Source organism: Schistocerca nitens, unplaced genomic scaffold (assembly GCF_023898315.1).
Source record: "Schistocerca nitens isolate TAMUIC-IGC-003100 unplaced genomic scaffold, iqSchNite1.1 HiC_scaffold_435, whole genome shotgun sequence".
NCBI classification, from domain to species: Eukaryota; Metazoa; Arthropoda; class Insecta; order Orthoptera; family Acrididae; genus Schistocerca; species Schistocerca nitens.
Window position 1 is genome coordinate 73,026 of NW_026045968.1, and position 19,016 is coordinate 92,041.

The following is a 19,016-nucleotide window of genomic DNA, read 5'->3' on the forward strand; positions in this document are numbered from 1 at the left end:
GTTACTCCTTTGTGGTACACAATGTAATTATGTTCTTACGTGGAACCAACGCAGTTTCGTGTCTGACTGATGTTGTTGTTGTTGTGGTCTTCAGTCCTGAGACTGGTTTGATGCAGCTCTCCACGCTACTCTATCCTGTGCAAGCTTCTTCATCTCCCACTACCTACTGCAGCCTACATCCCTCTGAATCTGCTTAGTGTATTCATCTCTTGGTCTCCCTCTACGATTTTTACCCTCCATGCTGCCCTCCAATACTAAATTGGTGATCCCTTGATGCCTCAGAACATGTCCTACCAACCGATCCCATCTTCTGGTCAAGTTGTGCCACAAACTTCTCTTCTCCCCAATCCTATTCAATACTTCCTCATTAGTTATGTGATCTACCCATCTAATCTTCAGCATTCTTCTGTAGCACCACATTTCGAAAGCTTCTATTCTCTTCTTGTCCAAACTATTTACCGTCGATGTTTCACTTCCATACATGGCTACACTCCATACAAATACTTTGAGAAACGACTTCCTGACACTTAAATCAATACTCGATGTTAAAAAATTTCTCTTCTTCAGAAACGATTTCCTTGCCATTGCCAGTCTTCATTTTATATCCTCTCTACTTCGACCATCATCAGTTATTTTACTCCCTAAATACCAAAACTCCTTTACTACTTTAAATGTCTCATTTCCTAATCTAATTCCCTCAGCATCACCCGACTTAATTTGACTACATTCCATTATCCTTGTTTTGCTTTTGTTGATGTTCATCTTATATCCTCCTTTCAAGACACTGTTCATTCCGTTCAACTGCTCTTCCAAGTCCTTTGCTGTCTCTGACAGAATTACAATGTCATCGGCGAACCTCAAAGTTTTTACTTCTTCTCCATGAATTTTAATACCTACTCCGAATTTTTCTTTTGTTTCCTTTACTGCTTGTTCAATATACAGATTGAATAGCATGAGAGAGAGGCTACACCCCTGTCTCACTCCCTTCCCAGCCACCGCTTCCCTTTTGTGTCCCTCGACTCTTATAACTGCCATCTGGTTTCTGTACAAATTGTAAATAGCCTTTCGCTCCCTGTATTTTACCCCTGCCACCATTAGAATTTGAAAGAGAGTATTCCAGTCAACATTGTCAAAAGCTTTCGCTAAGTCTACAAATGCTAGAAACGTAGGTTTGCCTTTCCTTAATCTTTCTTCTAAGATAAGTCGTAAGGTCAGTACTGCGTCACGTGTTCCAACATTTCTGCGGAATCCAAACTGATCTTCCCCGAGATTGGCTTCTACTAGTTTTTCCATTCGTCTGTAAAGAATTCGCGTTAGTATTTTGCAGCTGTGACTTATTAAACTGATAGTTCGGTAATTTTCACATCTGTCAACACCTGCTTTCTTTGGGATTGGAATTATTATATTCTTCTTGAAGTCTGAGGGTATTTCGCCTGTTTCATACATCTTGCTCACCATATGGTAGAGTTTTGTCAGGACTGGCTCTCCCAAGGCCGTCAGTAGTTCCAATGGAATGTTGTCTACTCCCGGGGCCTTATTTCGACTCAGGTCTTTCAGTGCTCTGTCAAACTCTTCAGGCAGTATCGTATCTCCCATTTCATCTTCATCCTCTTCCATTTCTATAATATTGTCCTCAAGTACATCGCCCTTGTATATACCTTCTATATACTCCTTCTACCTTTCTGCATTCCCTTCTTTGCTTAGAACTGGGTTTCCTTCTGAGTACTTGATATTCATGCAAGTGGCTCTCCTTTCTCTTATGTTCTTACATGGAACCAACGCAGTTTCGCGTCTGACTGACGTGTATACGTGGACAAAGACCCAGGTATCGTTAACAGGTTGCGTGCAAGTGTTTGAATTCTGAAATTAGGTCTAGAAGTTTATTATGTGCAAAGTCACGTACGAAAAACCACTGCACCGATGGCTTCATTCTTCTTGCAAAATAATGCTGAGAAATTTATATATCATTGTTTTCTAACATGTAGAGTGAGCTATCAGTGTTGCTGTTCGTTAACCTGTAATTCACGTCTTACTGACAGTTTACTTATATTGTCATTAAATCGTGGCTCCTTCCCTTGTGCTAATTCCGAATACAACATACGAAACGTCACAGTAAGTGATGCAACGTTGTGTAGAGCACAGTTCGCCCTCTACTATATTTGACTTATACTGATAATATAATGAATTTTTGTTACCACTCATAAATGATTCCGCTTCTCGTTTATTCACGGTTAAATTGCTGAATACTTAGGCAAATCTAGTGTTTGCAAATATTGTTCTACTTATAATTTATGAAAATACGCCCTTCGACATTCATGCCTGCTTCCTTTCGTCGGGTAAATTTTTCCAATTCCAAGCGGACATGTTAACTCTGCCAAGTCAGAGATATAATTTTAGTCTTTTTTATCAGGTTGAAACAGCTATTTCTCTTCATGTTTCCCTACTATGAAAATTAGTATTGAATACTTCTTTATGCCGTCCGTGGTGGCCGTGCGGTTCTAGGCGCTACAGTCTGGAGCCGAGCGACAGCCACGGTCGCAGGTTCGAATCCTGCCTCGGGCATGAATGTGTGTGATGTCCTTAGGTTAGTTAGGTTTAATTAGTTCTAAGTTATAGGCGACTGATGACCTCAGAAGTTAAGTCGCATAGTGCTCAGAGCCATTTGCACCAATACTTCTTTATACCTATCACCTGTACAAATTACTCTTTTTACTTCTTTACATAGAACAAAATGCAAATTATTATTACTGCCTAGGTAGACTTAAAACATGAAAAATTGTATCTGTGGTCGGTTACTTTCTAATGCGCCTAAAAGAGAATTACTATCATCTTTGTAATCTCTTTTGGTTAGCGGTCTTCCAGAATATTTTTCTTTGAGACTCAAAATTAATTAGGGAGAAATTCTTTCTTGAAATGAGAATGAGGGAGCCGATTTTTAATTTTTTATTAATGAAATCTTTATTTGCTTATCTTAACAGCAGTTAATCGTCGGGTGAGAACGAATGGCAGCAAAATACTCAGACCAACAACGATAGTGAATGATAACCAAAAATGCAAAAAAAAAATTCCTAGGCCCTAACAGATACTGCAGGGCCTCCCGCACCCCGCATTCTTGCACACCACGGCGAGGCACGGATTTCTGAGCGGAAGAGAACCCACGACCCCTTACATCGGTCCAGTGCAGTCAGGACTGAGCAGCCGACACGGCAGTCAAATACTGTCCCAACATGTGCAGAGGTCACTGAGGAAACCTCGAAGAAACTATAATAACAGGTGTAGCCGTGTCCGTTCTCACAGTTAGATGCAGTACCCAGTCTTCACATGACGAATAGCGCAGTTTTTACAAGTTCTTGCAAAGCTTTATTAACGAAGTTTTTCTCGAACGAAACTTTCCAGATAGGACTAAACAAAACTACCATGACGTCAACAGTTGTGTGTGGTGACCTTACTGTAGTTGATTTGAAGCGGCAGAAATCAAACTTGGTATTTGACCCTGAAGTTACTGCAGCTTGCAGGCGTGTGTATACCGATATGTTGCGTTGTTATATTGTGAGAAACCGCACAGGTAACGGAGTGTTCGGTGGATTTTTTTCTTTGCACGTAAGTTTCGATACAAAGCCACTAAATGTGGCACCCGTGCTCCGGTAGTATACAAACCGAGTATGGCGACTTCTCAGTCTGTCGGCATCAGCCAATCACAGCCCTGGTAACGCCCGCGCATTACGAACTGTTAAAAATAACTGCAGATTGCTACAAAAACTGCTGCCGCAGAATAGCCGATCAAGCCATCGTACTTGGCGCAGCCCTAGTGAGCAGACAGAAAAATTCAAGCACTCGGATAAATACCAGGGCAGCCAACAGTCAACGGAATCGATAAAATGTTCTCAATGGGCAGCTCATACGAATTAATTACGTTAAAAACTTGAGACATATAAGCTTCTCTGTAAGACTGATATGAAAATAACTTTGGAAAATACAAGCGGAGATGATTTAGAGTTAAAAGCGCTTGTAATGCTGGAAGTGACAGTAAAGTGTTTGTAAGGATACATTCTGAACCTATAATTTGCTCGAGTCTTGACGATCGTATCCCGTCTGCACGTATGGCGTGGTGCAGGTAATTTCTGTACTGTCCAGAAATAAGGTGGACTGCGCAAAGTATTGTTTGCGTTAAACTGCAAAGTAGGGCCTGAGGTATTAAGACAGGGGCTTACAATCTGAGCCGTGTCGTTACTCAGCAATGCTGAGCGGACGTAGAGCCAAGTGGAGGACGGAGTTGTTTACTCGGAATGCAGCGTTCTGTAGTAGGAAGCGCTGACCGTGCTCGCTTCTTGGAAAAAATATAATACGAAACTTACACGAAGCACTACCGAAAGGCCACGGCGTGCAGCGTTCGTTGCGGGCGTTACGAAAGGGGAAGGGCGGGGGGGTGTCACGTGACGTCAGAGCCGCTGCCCCGCCACTTCTGGGACATTTGCTTTCCTACAGCAGGGCGTGTGTGTGTGTGGGCGTGTGTGTGTGTGTGTGAGAGAGAGAGAGAGAGAGAGAGAGAGAGAGATTGTCCGCAATGGCACTGGTAATGTCGTACGTGGTTGTGAGTGTTGTATTGTTAAGTAAGTAACTTCGTATGTCGCAATCTCACTTTCGTGTTGTCCGCGGCTCGTGGTCTTGCGGTAGCGTTCTCGGTTCCTGCGCGCGGGGTCCCGGGTTCGATTACCGGCGGTGTCAGGTATTTTCTCTGCCTCGAGATGACTGGGTGTTGTGTGTCTTTCTTCGTCATTTTGTCCTCATTCACTCGCAAGTCGCCGTAGTGGCGTTAAAGAACTTGCGGAGTGGCGGCCGAACCGCCTCGCGAGGGGTCTCCCAGCCACCAGTGCCACACGCTCATTATTTATTGTTTTCATTTTTCACAATGACAGTCATCTTTCAGTTATTTTTCTTTGATGTTACGCTGGGAATTGTCTTAATGCATGCAATCTAAATGTGCCGCTGCCCTATCGAAATGATTTTTAAAGCTGAATGCAGTCGTGTTGCCTTCCCAGTCTCGCCCAGACACAGAATATCGCGTATCCAGTGACGTACTTACCTGTACGATACGTATCACGTTCTACTGTCTGAAGTGTGGAAGCTGTGTTCACAAAAAAAAAAAAAAAAAAAAAAAAAAAAAAAAAAAAAAAAGTTAAAACTGTTGCCGGTAGTAATGTCAGATTCGACATAAAGAGCGGCGAAGTACAGACTAGTATTCTAATTATCAGTATGTTCTCAGTTTTAACCTCAGAGCAAAACAGTTTTATCATTGTTCTAGTCATGTCAGAAGGCAGCAACATGCAGCTCACAACTTTTACCTAGCTCATTATCTAGAATTTATTCAGCTTGGTACTAAGTGGCAGAACAGAAATGAAAGAAAATTACTGATTCCCTTAGAATTGAACCTTTCCAAAACAGGCGTTATTTTATGTGTAGAAGAGAAGTTCTGACACAGTACTCCCGATGAAGTAGGTAGGATACTTCGGAGTACGTCTTGACTGAATAAAAATTCCCTCGTATTTAATGCATGGTTGTCTGCTGCATCCGATCCCTGAAAAGCAACCAGTGTAATTCTTCCGTAATTACCGGCGGTATAGGGGTCCTGTTTGTTTCGGTTATCATCACAGAGGGCATTAGTACCAACTAAAACACTGTTCTCAATAAGATTTCTGTTCAAAATATTATCTGTTTACACCTGTTCCGCTCGCGAATGCCGCGTGGGTGGCGCAATCGTCGGTAACGTCTCTTTGACAGCAATTTCTCGATTTTTCTCGTCGCGGTCATTCAACTGCAAGCCTAAAAGCTTCGAAGATACGCTTTGGCACGCCACTTTTTCAATTACAGGCCACACGTCCTGTGGATAAATTCAGTCGAGGCCGTTTGTAGCACATAACTTTTAACGACTTGTCTCCTATAACACCAAAATCTAATGGTTCCATCTAAACCTTACGTGAATGCTATATTTCGGCTACAGCACCGAAATGTAATAGTCCCATGTAATCCCTATCTGAACGCTACGTTTAAAAACTCCCTTAATACGTCTTTTCCGACTTATCGAATAAAACTAAGTATTTTTATTCCATTTTCGGAGAAATGCATCGGCGGTAAGGTCCAATATGCGTTTTTTTCTGCATTTTTTGTTGCTATTTTATGGACGTAACGCGTATTTTCAAACTCCTTCTGCAGGTTGTTGGTTTCAAATCAAGCATCACAACGAAGACATCGTCAAATGCAAAATGAGTACGCACATCTTAGATGTGAAAAGCAAACAAATGTAACAGATTACGTCAAGTAGTATATTGTAGTAAGCGTTACTGTACAGCATATAGTCCAGAATCTGTAACAAGAGATTCATTTTTTTGCATTCAGATGATACAATTGTATGGTCACTAATTTTCACAACTTTTTCAAGAGCGAAAAATTTTTTGAATGATTCTAAAATATTTCTTTCCCAGCAACAGTTATTCGCTGCTTTTTGTAGACTTCATGGCGGGACCACTTTTACATATTCTTGGAGCTTCTTCTGGACGCACTCTGCTAGATCTTGTGGCATATTTGGAGTGTTACCTGTGTGGATTGTTTCTTCATTGCCCTCCACATCTTCTTTACACGATTTCTCTTCAACGTCTATGTAATTGTACTCTAAATCACTTAACACTGATAATTTTTCGTCCACTAAAAGTTACGCAACAACTTATGCTTCATTCAGGTGTCTGTAACTCATAGTAGAAAACCTCCTTTAGAAGAAACATCTTTGCTCTCCGTGACAAAGGGCTAATAACAATAATGGTTAGCCTATTACTCGACCACCAACGGAAACTAGACTCTCCCAATGCGCCATGAAGCTTACATTCCAAGTTGCAAGTGAAATGTGGACCCAGTTAGTTATGGCCGCAGATGGCGCCAACCCAGTGCAAAGTATACCTTTCAGCATAAAAGTTACCGTTTTCGCTCTTCTGTGTTAAAATGTGTCGATAAAAATCGTAGTTCAAGATCGCTGAAACTCCTTTACTGATTACTAGTTTCAGATCATTGACGAGTCATCTCCCGATCTAAATATACAAAAAACAGCATAAGAGGTGAACAATAGCATAATACGTTTTATGTTCAAAATTCCATTCTACGATACACACACATATGTAACTAGTAATATGTATTGGTATGTATCAGCCACGAGGCATTACACAGCGCCACAATCTGTTGAGATGAACCGCTCTTGCTGTCACGCACACACTGAAAGATGTTATAGACCGTGATAAAAGTAATGACGTACGAAGGGCATTTCGTAAGTGGTATACACGTTTAGTCTCAGCTGGTGGTTGATTTGTGAAAAAATGTTTCCGATACTGTGACCTTCCAGGGTGGGACTAAGGGGTGTGTTGCTGAAATTCAGGAGTCTTAATACGTTATTTTAACGCTACAAGAAAAGTGCTTAGTGTGGCCACAGCCGAAAGCAGTGCAGTATTTTGAGATACAGGAAGGTATGTGCAGTACTGATGACCACGTGCAGTACGTAAGGCTAGCCTCAGATTCAGGTGCGTATAGCGTGTGTGGCGCAGCGCGCCCTTCTGTACATTCACAGGTTCACACGGGACAGCCCCGCAAATTGCGACGCGACCCGACTGGGGCGCGAACACGCGTTGCCCCACCCTAACACCGTGGTGGGCCGGAAAGGGTGGTGGTGGGGAGGGGGTGGGGGGAAGCAGTCCTGCCGGACGCTCACTTCGCCGTGGCGCATAAGGGCAGTGCAGGTATTGCCTATCCGATAAATACTGCCTCACTGTACACTGAATTTTATTACAGGGTGTATACGACCCGGAAGATACGGGAAAAACCCGGGAATTTTTCCTTGTTTTAGTTTTCAGTTAAATTTTTGTAACATTCACTGGTAAGAACCAGTACTCGACAAAGGATATTACTGTGTCCCGCTGCTGCAGAATAGCTCTTCAACAATAAAACATACATTTTTGTCGTCTCTTTCTTATGGTTTCAGACCACCTTTTCTCACTTTCCTTTCGCACTGCATCTGTAATTCCATCACTGAAGCAAAATTTCCGCTCTAGCTGTCTATTGCGCTTTCACGGGCTCGCTCATGTGCGAGCTTGCCTCCTAACTCATTCACAGGACGGCCTACTTTTACTTGCGACCATTCCTAGATGAGGTGCCACTCCCCCTTGCGCAGTTCTCGTGTATACCCTTACTTATTTAAGATTGCTGGAATTTTTCGGGGAATCCTACGTAACTGGACTGCCTATGCGTATCTGTCGTGAGTCGTCCTAAGTTTCTTTGCTGACAACTGGAACACACAGCATTTTCTAAACTTTATTTTCCATTTCCAAAACTCCTTCTGTTCCATGGCTCGAAATGCATCCGTAATGCTCACACATAGCTGATACACGATGTCAACAGATATTTATTCTAATCGTTTCCAACGGAAATAGCGGTATATTTGCATGTGTGTGTGCAAACAGAGGCAGTAACTTAATGAACGACGATCACGTTCAAGTGGGGGATGATTAAACTTTGCCTCCAGGACACAAGTGACTCCTCCACTAGTACAGACGTGTTCGTAAGGTACAAAAAACGAAATTCAAAACGACTGACACATTGTAAAGAGTGATACAGAAACTATTTACTGCTAGTTACACGGTATTGACCATGAAATAGTGTTCATAGCTCATAACGTACGTGTTTTAGGACTTTGGTTTACTTGACCTTTTTTCTGTCACTGCCCTTTTTAGAGATGTCCATTCTAAGTGGCTAATGAGCTACCTTTTTTCTGTCACTGCCCTTTTTAGAGATGTCCATTCTAAGTGGCTAATGAGCTATACATTACTGCAGCATCTGTAGCCTCAGAGACCTTTAAGCGTATCTCTTCATTCCTTAGTGCTTCCCACTTCTTTGCATATTGGTTGTTCCCGACTAGTCTCCTAAACTTCAGCCTGCTCTTTACCACTACTAAATTGTGATCCGAGTCTATATCTACTCCTGGGTACACCTGACAATCCAATACCTGATTTCGGAATCTCTGCCCGACCATACTGTAACCTAACTGGAATCCCCCTGTATCTCACGGCGCTTTCCAAGTATTGTCTCCTCCTCCTGAACGGAGTATTTGCTATTACTGTCTGAGTTTTATTGCTGAACTCAATTCGTGTTTCTTCTTCCTCGTTCCTTCTATACCAAGCCCATATTCTCCTGCTACCCTTGCTTCTCTCCACTCCCCCCTACCACCGCATTCCAGTCCGCCATTACTACTATAATCCGTTCATCATAAGAATAAACATGATGTAAACGTTGCACTGTGTATTCTTCCGCGTTTGCTGGAACGAGCATTTAACTTGGACAGCACTGGCCAGTCAGCTGGTACAGCTAGCCTGCAGTGGCGTGGTCAGCTGCAGTTCACACGTAGAGAGGGACGAGCAGAGGAGCAATACAGCTTCGAATGTCATTTAATTCTTAAGCAGGATGAAATAACACACTGCAAATTTCCCACAATACGCTCATTTGGCGACTAAGCGAAAACCGCACCACGTTTCGTTTTTACCTTACGTACGATTGTAACTGAAAACAAGCATGATGAAAATTCCCAACCGCACGGTAAGTTTTCTGCATAAGCTGTGTGTAACGTAAGAGAGTATCGAAGGATTTCACCGTATAGTTAAATATTGTAGCCACTGCCTATCAACATCAGAATCCACAAAGCCAACCAGGCGCAGCGTTTTCTCTTCGCGCAGCTTGGCTCCAGATCAGTTCTGTTGGGTTCATATTGTAATGGTGCAGTAGCAAATGTAATTGTGCAGCATTTGTATTATGTGCTCCATGCTGTGAAAATGACTGTTTTTCTCGTTTCTGCGATACTACGTCTGTGGTATAAAACGATGGACTTAGTCCAAATATAGAGGATTTGGTTTTTATTTTTGCCTTAAAAATTAAATTGTTATGATTTCTTAATTTAAACAACTTGTATGAACAGTCTTTCATGAAACATCGATAATTAAGAATTTGTATTTGAAATGGAAACAGGAATTTCGAGTCCATTATGTAATTAGAAACAAGACGTTCATTATTCATGAAAAATTGTGTTTTATAATTAGGAGATGTAGGTATTTCAAATTGAACGAGAGATTTTAACCAGAGAATAACCGCATGTGGTTCATATTCCATTACGCTACGAGCCGCCGGCCGCTGTGGCCGAGCGGTTCTACGCGCTTCAGTCCGGTACCGCGCTGCTTCTACGGTCGCAGGTTTGAACCCTGCCTTGGGCATCAATGTGTGTGATGTCCTTAGGTTAGTTAGGTTTAAGAAGTTTTAAGTCTAGGGTACTGCTGACCTCAGATGTCAAGTCCCATAGTGCTTAAGAGCCATTTGAACCATTTTCCATTACGCCACCGACTGCACTATACATTCAATAAACATTCGTTCGTGACCTGCGTTATATATAACGCTGGAGAAACTTCAAAGCCGATAATCTCCGTAAATTAATGAAAAACATTACCAACAGCCTATTTTTCGGCACTTTTTAGCCGTGTTCCACATGCGTGTTTCACCACTGAACAGAAAGTAGCCTCGGCCATTTTCATACTGCGCATTAAGAGCGCAACAATCAGATCACAACGCTGCAGAGACAGCGACTGTACACGATTTTTGAAATAAAAACCACGTAGCTAAAGCATGATTACGAAAAACGTTGACGGCTGTTAATATATTAGAATATCTTAATTTCATTTAACGCAACTTAGTAATAAGATATCTAATACATAAGTAGAACCTACTTCTAGGAGTATTAACAACACCAGTGTACGTGTGCTACGGCTTCTGACCAATCATCGCCTTTGTTTACATCATCTTTATTCTTATGATGAACGAATTATACATTTTCATCTCCCTTTATATACTGAATCACCGCTTCAGCCCTGAAAACTGCCCTGTCACCGAACGGTCCACAGTAATTCACTCTGTCCTACCTTCCTTTTCATAACGAATCCCACTCCCGTTGTACCATTTTCTGCCGTTGTTGATATTGCCATATACCTGTGTGACTGAAACCCATGTCTTCTTCCCATTTCGCTTCACTGAACCCCACTGTATCGATATTTAGCCTTACCATTTGCCATTTCCTCTATCTAGATTGAGCCTTACCATTTGCCATTTCAGATTTTGCACCTTCCCTACCACAAGTTCAAACTTGTGACATTTCATGCCCCAGGTCATACAACGTAAACCTTTCGTTCATTTTCCGCCTTTTCCTTTGGTCACCTCCCCCTAGACAGTCCCCTGAAAGGGATCCGAATGGCTGACCAATCCGGAATCCTTTGCCAATGGAGGAATCATCAGCCCACTTTCTCGATTACAGGTCACACGTCCTTGCGTGTACATACATTCGAGACTGTTTGTAGCGACATCACTTTTAACCACTTGTTGGCCGTGACACCGAAATCTAATGGTTCCATCTTCTAAAGCCTGTGTCAGTGCTATATTTAAAAAGCCGATTAGTACGACATCGCTTTTTGCGACTTATCGTATAAAGTACGATGTTTCATCAGGTTTCGGGGAAACACACAGGCTGTAACGCCCAATGTTCGTTTTTGGTTGTTGCGTATTTGTAGACGTAACGCTTATTTTCAAACTTTCGATTTCAGCAGATTGTCGTCTTAAAATTAGGCCTCACAACGAATACATCATAAATTCAAAGTGCGTACGCACATCTTAGATGCGAAAAGCAAACAAATATAACAGATTACCTTAAGTAGGACAGTATATTGTAGTATGCGTTATTGTACTACATTTAAAGTTAAAGCAACTGACTTGGCTGCGGTCATAGGAAACTAGAAAATTAAATCCCAATGTGTGCTGTTTTTTCAAAGAACAGAGATGGAGTAATAGGGTATTCGTCATTCATGTTTTGTGGTTATGTGTGTTACGTACGCGATAGGCCATTAAAATTGCTACAGCACGATGATGAAATTTAACCGACAGGAAGAAGATGCTGTGATATGCAAATGATTAGCTTTTCATTCACACAATGTTGGCGCCGGTGGCGACACCTACAATGATCTGAAATGAGGTAAGTTTCCAACAGATTTCTCATACACAAACAGCAGTTGCCTGGTGAAACGTTGTGATGCCTCGTGTAAGGATGAGAAATGCGTACCATCACGTTTCCGACCTTGATAAATGTCGGATTGTAGCCTATCGCAATTGCGGTTTATCGTATCGCAACATTGCTGCTCGTGTTGGTAGAGATCCAATGACTGTTAGCAGAATATGGAATCGGTGGGTTCAGGAGGGTAATACGGAACGTCGTGCTGGATCCCAACGGCCTCGTATCACTAGCAGTCGAGATGACAGGCATCTTATCCGCATGGCTGTAACGGGTCGTGCAGCCACGTCTCGATCCCTGAGTCAACAGATGGGGACGTCTGCAAGACAACAACCATCTGCACGAACAGTTCGATGACATTTGCAGCAGCACGGACTATCAGCTCGGCGACCATGGCTGCGTTACCCTTGATGCTGCATCACAGACAGGAGTGCCCTCGATGGTGTACTCGACGACGAACCTGGGTGCACGAATGGCAAAACGTCATTTTTTTCGGATGAATCCAGGTTCTGTTTACAGCATCATGATGGTCGCATCCGTGTTTGGCGATGTGGCGGTGAACGCACATTGGAAGCATGTATTCGTCATCGCCATACTGGCGCATCACCCGGCGTGATGGTATGGGGTGCCATTGGTTACACATCTCGGTCACCTCTTGTTCGCAGTGGACGTTACATTTCTGATGTGTTACGACCCGTGGCTCTACCCTTGTTTCAATCCCTGCGAAACCCTACCACGTACTCTGCTGAGCCCGATTCAGACCGTCTGCCACTGTACATGAATGAGTCATTCTCCCAATAAAGTCTTGAGACAGGAGCTCACTCGTAGATCCCCTGTGTGAAACAACTCCTGCAAGGGTACGTGCATAACCGCTAGTTAAATGACGAATAATACAGATTCAGGTCATAAAACAATCTACATCTACATCCACACTCGGCAAGCCACCCGACGGTGTGTGGCGGAGGGTACCTCGAGTACCTCTATCGGTTCTCCCTTCTATTCCAATCTTGTATTGTTCGTCGAAAGAAAGATTGTCGGCATGCCCCTGTGTGGGCTCTAATCTCTCTGATTTTATCCGTATGGTCTCTTCGCGAGATATACGTAGGAGGGAGCAATATACTGTGTGTTTCCTCAGTGAAGGTATGTTCTCGAAACTTCAACAAAAGCCTGTACCGAGCTACTGAGTGTCTCTCCTGCAGAGTCTTCCACTGGAGTTTATCTATCATCTCCATAACGCTTTCGCGATTACTAAATGATCCTGTAACGAAGCACTCTGCTCTGCATTGGATCTTTTCTATCAACCCTATCTGCTACGGATCCCACACTGCTGAGCAGTATTCAAGCTGTGGGCGAACAAGTGTACTGTAACCTACTTCCTTCGTTTTCGGACTGCATTTGCTTAGGATTCTTCCAATGAATCTGTCTGGCATCTGCTTTACCGACGATCAACTTTATATGATCATTCCATTTTAAATCACTCCTAATGCCTACTCCCAGATAATTTCGCAATTAACTGCTTGCAGTTGCTGACATGCTGTTTTGTAGCTAAATGATAAAGGATCTTTCTTTCCATGTATTTGCAGCACATTACACTTGTCTACATTGAGATTCAATTGCCATTCCCTGCACGATGGATCAATTCGTTGCAGATCCTCCTGTATTTCAGTAAAATTTTCCATTGTTACAACCTCTCGATATACTACAGCATCATCCACAAAAGTCTTCAGTGAAATTACGATATTATCCACAAGGTCATTTATACATATTGTGAGTAGCAACGGTCCAGCGACATCCCCTATGCCGCACTTGAAATCACTCTACTTTGGTAGGCTCTCCATTGAGAATGACATGCAGCGTTCTGTTATCTAGGAACTCTTCAATCCAATCACACAATTTGTCTGATAGTCTGTATTCTCTTACTTTATTCATTAAACGACTGTGGGGGCACTGCATCAAACGCCTTGCAGAAGTCAAGAAACACAGCATTTACCGGGGAACCCATGTCTATGACCCTCTGAGTCTCGTGGACAGTCATGTTTTCTTGAACAACATGAAATGTAAAGAGAATATCTCTTTGAATAAAGTACTGCTATTGATCGTTACAACCATTTTAATATTTTGGTAAATGTCCATTTAGAACCATTTCCAGACCAAGTAACATTTCGCTGTAGAAAAAATTTGGAGATAACGTCTTTGCCGCATCTGGAGCTTGTTCTCCAAATGAAATGTGCTGAAAGGAAAGGAACTCTTGAAAATGTTATTACTAAAGATTTGCAGTTATTCACCAATGGCATCAGTCTGACAGAAAGGGTGTGATAGTGTTGAAACTGACTGATGACAGACAACATTTATCAGCTGTCGCTGCAGACAGGTGTGGCTGTCTCTCGTAGAAGTGTCAGTAGTCACCTGTATGCTGAAAGGGCTGCTCCGCGTTTCCATGTTTCAGAATCGTCCGCAATGGAAGCAGTTAAGGATGTGACAGAGACAGTGACTGTGGACCTGGGTGCACTCCTGGACGCCGGGGACGACGCCACGGTGATACTCGAGGCAGGTGACACGCGGCTGGTGGCACACAGGGCCGTCCTGGCGGACAGGAGCCCAGTGTTGGCAGCCATGTTCGCCCACGACACCCTCGAGACGAGCACCGGCGTGGTGAGCATCCCGGACGTGGGGGGCCCGGTGCTGAGGCAGCTGGTCTCCTACCTGTACACCCTGCGGGCCCCCCAGCTGCCCGGCACGGCCCCCCAGCTGCTGGCCGCAGCGGATAAGTACGGGGCATCGTGGCTGAAGGCGGAGTGCGAGCGGCAGGTGGCCATTCAGCTGAGTGTCGAGACCGCAGCAGCCGCAGCCGTACTCGCAGTCCGCCACTCCTGCAGTGACCTCAGGCGCACCGCCATCAAATTGATTAAGACCTGTCCGTTTGAGGTGATGGCCACTCAGGGGTGGGCAGATGCGATGCTTCATCAACCTGAAGACTTGATCGAAGTGAGCCGGTTGCTGTGCGATCCACCACCAAAAAGCAGGTGAGTGTGAGGAAAACCTCTCATTCCTGTCTCTCAGTTCTGGATGTATTTGTGTTTCCAAGTCAATAATTTTTGCCACTGAGTTTCTTTACATTTGTCTCTGCTGTAAAATACAGCATCATAGACAGTCAATTCACGATAGCTCACAGTGCTATCATTTTTCTCTTGTAGCAGTTTCAGTGAATCCCTAAACTGAACCCAGTTCATTATCAGGTATGTTAGCTAACAAAAATCATCAGAGCCAGTTTGTAGACATTATTCTGTTAAATTACATGTATACATAAAGTGGTTGTTTCGGTTTTAGCATCAACTGTCACGACAGAGGGTACACTCACTGTGTGAATAGAGCATGACCCAGACTGCCGTGGACACAAAGCTGTATTGCCCAGCACAGGCTCCGAGGCAGTGAAGGGTGTAGTTTGCAAACGGCAGCCTGTACTGGTTGCTGTAAGCCTGTTCACATAAAGTAGTGTTTAAAGTTGTTCAGTACCTCTGTGGCTGATGACACCTTTGAATAGTGTCACGCTGCATTAAGATGACGACAAAGTAAGTCACTTACAATCAACACCTCGAGCAAGGTAGTGTACTCCAGAATGATTATAGAGGAGGATGGCAACCTTCTCACAAATTTAGATTCTGATGTTGACCTGTGGAATTTTCGTCGTGTAGAAAAGCAGATTATCAGAGTATTCACTATTCACACCTCAGTACTACAGCTTTGTCTCTGTTGCATAGTTTATTTCTGTGTGCAAGCCGTGTCAGCAAGTATCCCAACATAATTCTTCGTTCTCTCCAAATCCAAACAGAACATAAGGGATTTTAATTGCTGTAAGGGAATGTTGTTGTTGTTGTTGTTGTTGTTGTTGTTGTTGTCTTCAGGCCTGAGACTGGTTTGATGCAGCTCTCCATGCTACTCTACCCTGTGCAAGCTTCTTCATCTCCCAGTACCTACTGCAACCTACATCCTTCTGAATCTGCTTAGTGTATTCATCTCTTGGTCTCCCTCTACGATTTTTACCCTCCACACTGCCCTCCAATGCGTAATTTGTGATCCCCTGATGCCTCAGAACATGTCCTACCAACCGGTTCCTTCTTCTTGTCAAGTTGTGCCACAAACTACTCCTCCCCAATTCTATTCAATACCTCCTCATTAGTTATGTGATCCACCCATCTAATCTTCAGCATTCTTCTGTAGCACCACATTTCGAAAGCATCTATTCTTTTCTTGTCCAAACTATTTATCGTCCATGTTTCACTTCCATACATGGCTACACTCCATACAAATACTTTCAGCAACGACTTCCTGACACTTTTATGTATACTCGACGTTAACAAATTTCTCTTCTTCAGAAACGCTTTCCTTGCCATTGCCAGTCTACATTTTATATCCTCTCTACTTCGACCATCATCAGTTATTTTTCTCCCCAAACAGCAAAACTCATTTACTACTTTAAGCGTCTTGTTTCCTAATCTGATTCCCTCAACAACACATGATTTAATTGTACTACGTTCCATTATCCTCGTTTAGCTTTTGTTGATGTTCATCCTCCTTTCAAGACACTGTCCATTCCATTCAACTGCTCTTCCAAGTCCTTTGCTGTCTCTGACACAATTACAATGTCATCGGCGAACCTCAAAGTTTTTATTTCTTCTCCATGGACTTTAATACCTACTCCGAATTTTTCTTTGGTTTCCTTTACTGTTACATAAAAGAATAATCATATGCTGTCACGGCTTGTATGGAAGGTGTTCAGAAAACTGGGTGAAGTAAGCATCGGTGCTCCAGTGTATGGCTGCTCACACCTCTTGCACCCTGAGACCACCTCACCAGACAAGCCAGTCTTCGAGGCAGTTCCGGCTGGTTGCCTAAAATTGAGTCTTCCCACCTAATTTTGTTGTCATCTCTATTCAGCCGTTTGTTAAAGCTCACACAGTACTTACATATATTTCCTTCTGTGACACACAGAATACCATGCTTTACTGCATCTTCGATGAACGGTATCCGACCCGTCTGCGTGTCTCGATTGCTCCATGGCTTTTCGATAGCCACCCGGTGAACACTACAGACTTCCATCCTACTGTGGCACACCTTATGACATTATGTATCCCATCCATTGTTGTTGCTATTGTGCCTCTGATTTCTGTGAGCATTAAAGTCTCTCTGCGACCAGAGTTACCTTTATTCTGCCCCATTTTACAATTGCATATGTCCATAAAAGTCTACTAGCTACTAACACTGATAAATGATCATTTATTTTTCATTTAGGTTTTAATACTTACGTAGTATTTTATGTGCTATTTGGCATATCAGAAATCTTGTGTTTGAGATGGCACTATGTGCATTCCCTGAACCAATTGTAATGAACTTATAGCCAGTATTGTAAATCATTCAGTGTTTTTCTCTTTTATTCAATAAAGATTATCATAAAAATTCATGTTTCAAACAACAAACATACTAAAATTGTTATTTATGTTCTTGAAAAAAAAATTGAAATGCAACACATAAATATATTTCTCTACATTACTCAAAGCTCGTTCTGCACACTGTGGGAAATGACTAAGGTCCTAAGTTTGAAAAAGTTTTTACTAACGGTATTCTTTGTGTACATTTTACAAATTCTGTTAATGATGTATATTAGATTCTTGTCATAATTAATTGTCTTCACCTAGTTCACGGCCTCATACTTCCCACACTATTGGGTGTCAGCTGCAGACACATATACGTTATTTCGTTCTGGAACTGCCTTGGTCTTTCACTGATTCCACTTGCCCCCCACCACCACTCCCCCTCAAATTATACTTAGTGTCACACTCAAAACTTTACACCACAGGTGCTTAGGGTTTTAATAACAATGAAAATAAGATGTATAAAACCGCATGTAAGCAGAATTATTTTTTACTTCATACAGTGAAGTGATAGTTTTATCCCTTTTCTGGGGAGGATATCTCACAACCTCCTCCCCCGTGTATCCATGCCAGGCCTTCTAGACATTAGATTCTCACGGAATTTACAATTCAAGCCTACTGTATGTGGGTCCGCAGCTCGTGGTCGTGCGGTAGCGTTCTCGCTTCCCGCGCCTGGGTTCCCGGGTTCAATTTCCTGCGGGGTGAGGGATTTTCTCTGCCTCATGATGACTGGGTGTTGTGTGCTGTCCTTAGGTTAGTTAGGTTTAATTAGTTGTAAGTTATAGGGGACTGATGACCATAGATGTTAAGTCCCATAGTACTCAGAGCCATTTGAAACATTTACTGTATGTGGAGGACAAACTTAATTTTATTTCAGTAGCAAGTTCACAGCTCTTCTTACGGACTACATGCTCGTCGCCTCCACCTCTCCCCCCCCCCCCTCCTCTACACACAAACTTAGATGTGCAAACGCAAAAAAAAAACACACACAGATACAGACAGACAGAGAGTAGAGAGAGATATTAGTGTTTGTTCTCCCATGATTGGATTGGGGAATGACACAGCTTACATTAACTACCTTGTGGTTTCATATGTGCTTACAAAGTGAGGATGCTCACTCGAAAAATGTTTAAATTTCTGTCAACTGTATTTAATGAATGAAATTTAGATTAATGTGGTAATACTATTATGACAAGTAACTGTTGCACAGCCACAGCCTCTTTCTGGTGTCAAATCACAAGTTTCACCTTGCTGCACTGTCCACTGTACTCAGCTTGAAACACACTGTCAACAATTTTGTTTTCTGTACCTCTCAAATGCCAGTTTTTAAAACAGGCTTTGAACGATGTCTGATGATCAAAGTATAACATTAATTACATTAAAAAAAATTTCACAGCCAGACGAGTGTTGTGCCTGATTTTTATGCATGCGTTACTATGCTCAGAAGTAGCCAAATGAAC

The 19,016-nt window shown here is 42.7% G+C and overlaps 1 protein-coding gene across 1 annotated transcript in view; it reads left to right on the forward strand.

The window, feature by feature from the left end:
- Positions 1–19,016, forward strand: part of LOC126232125 (protein roadkill-like) — an 89,086-nt gene that overhangs the window by 15,784 nt on the left and 54,286 nt on the right. Inside the window, exon 2 of the mRNA XM_049942434.1 lies at positions 14,574–15,150. Within this exon, the coding sequence (XP_049798391.1) occupies positions 14,585–15,150 (566 nt within the window). The 5' untranslated portion in view covers positions 14,574–14,584. The remainder of the gene's footprint in view (positions 1–14,573; positions 15,151–19,016) is intronic.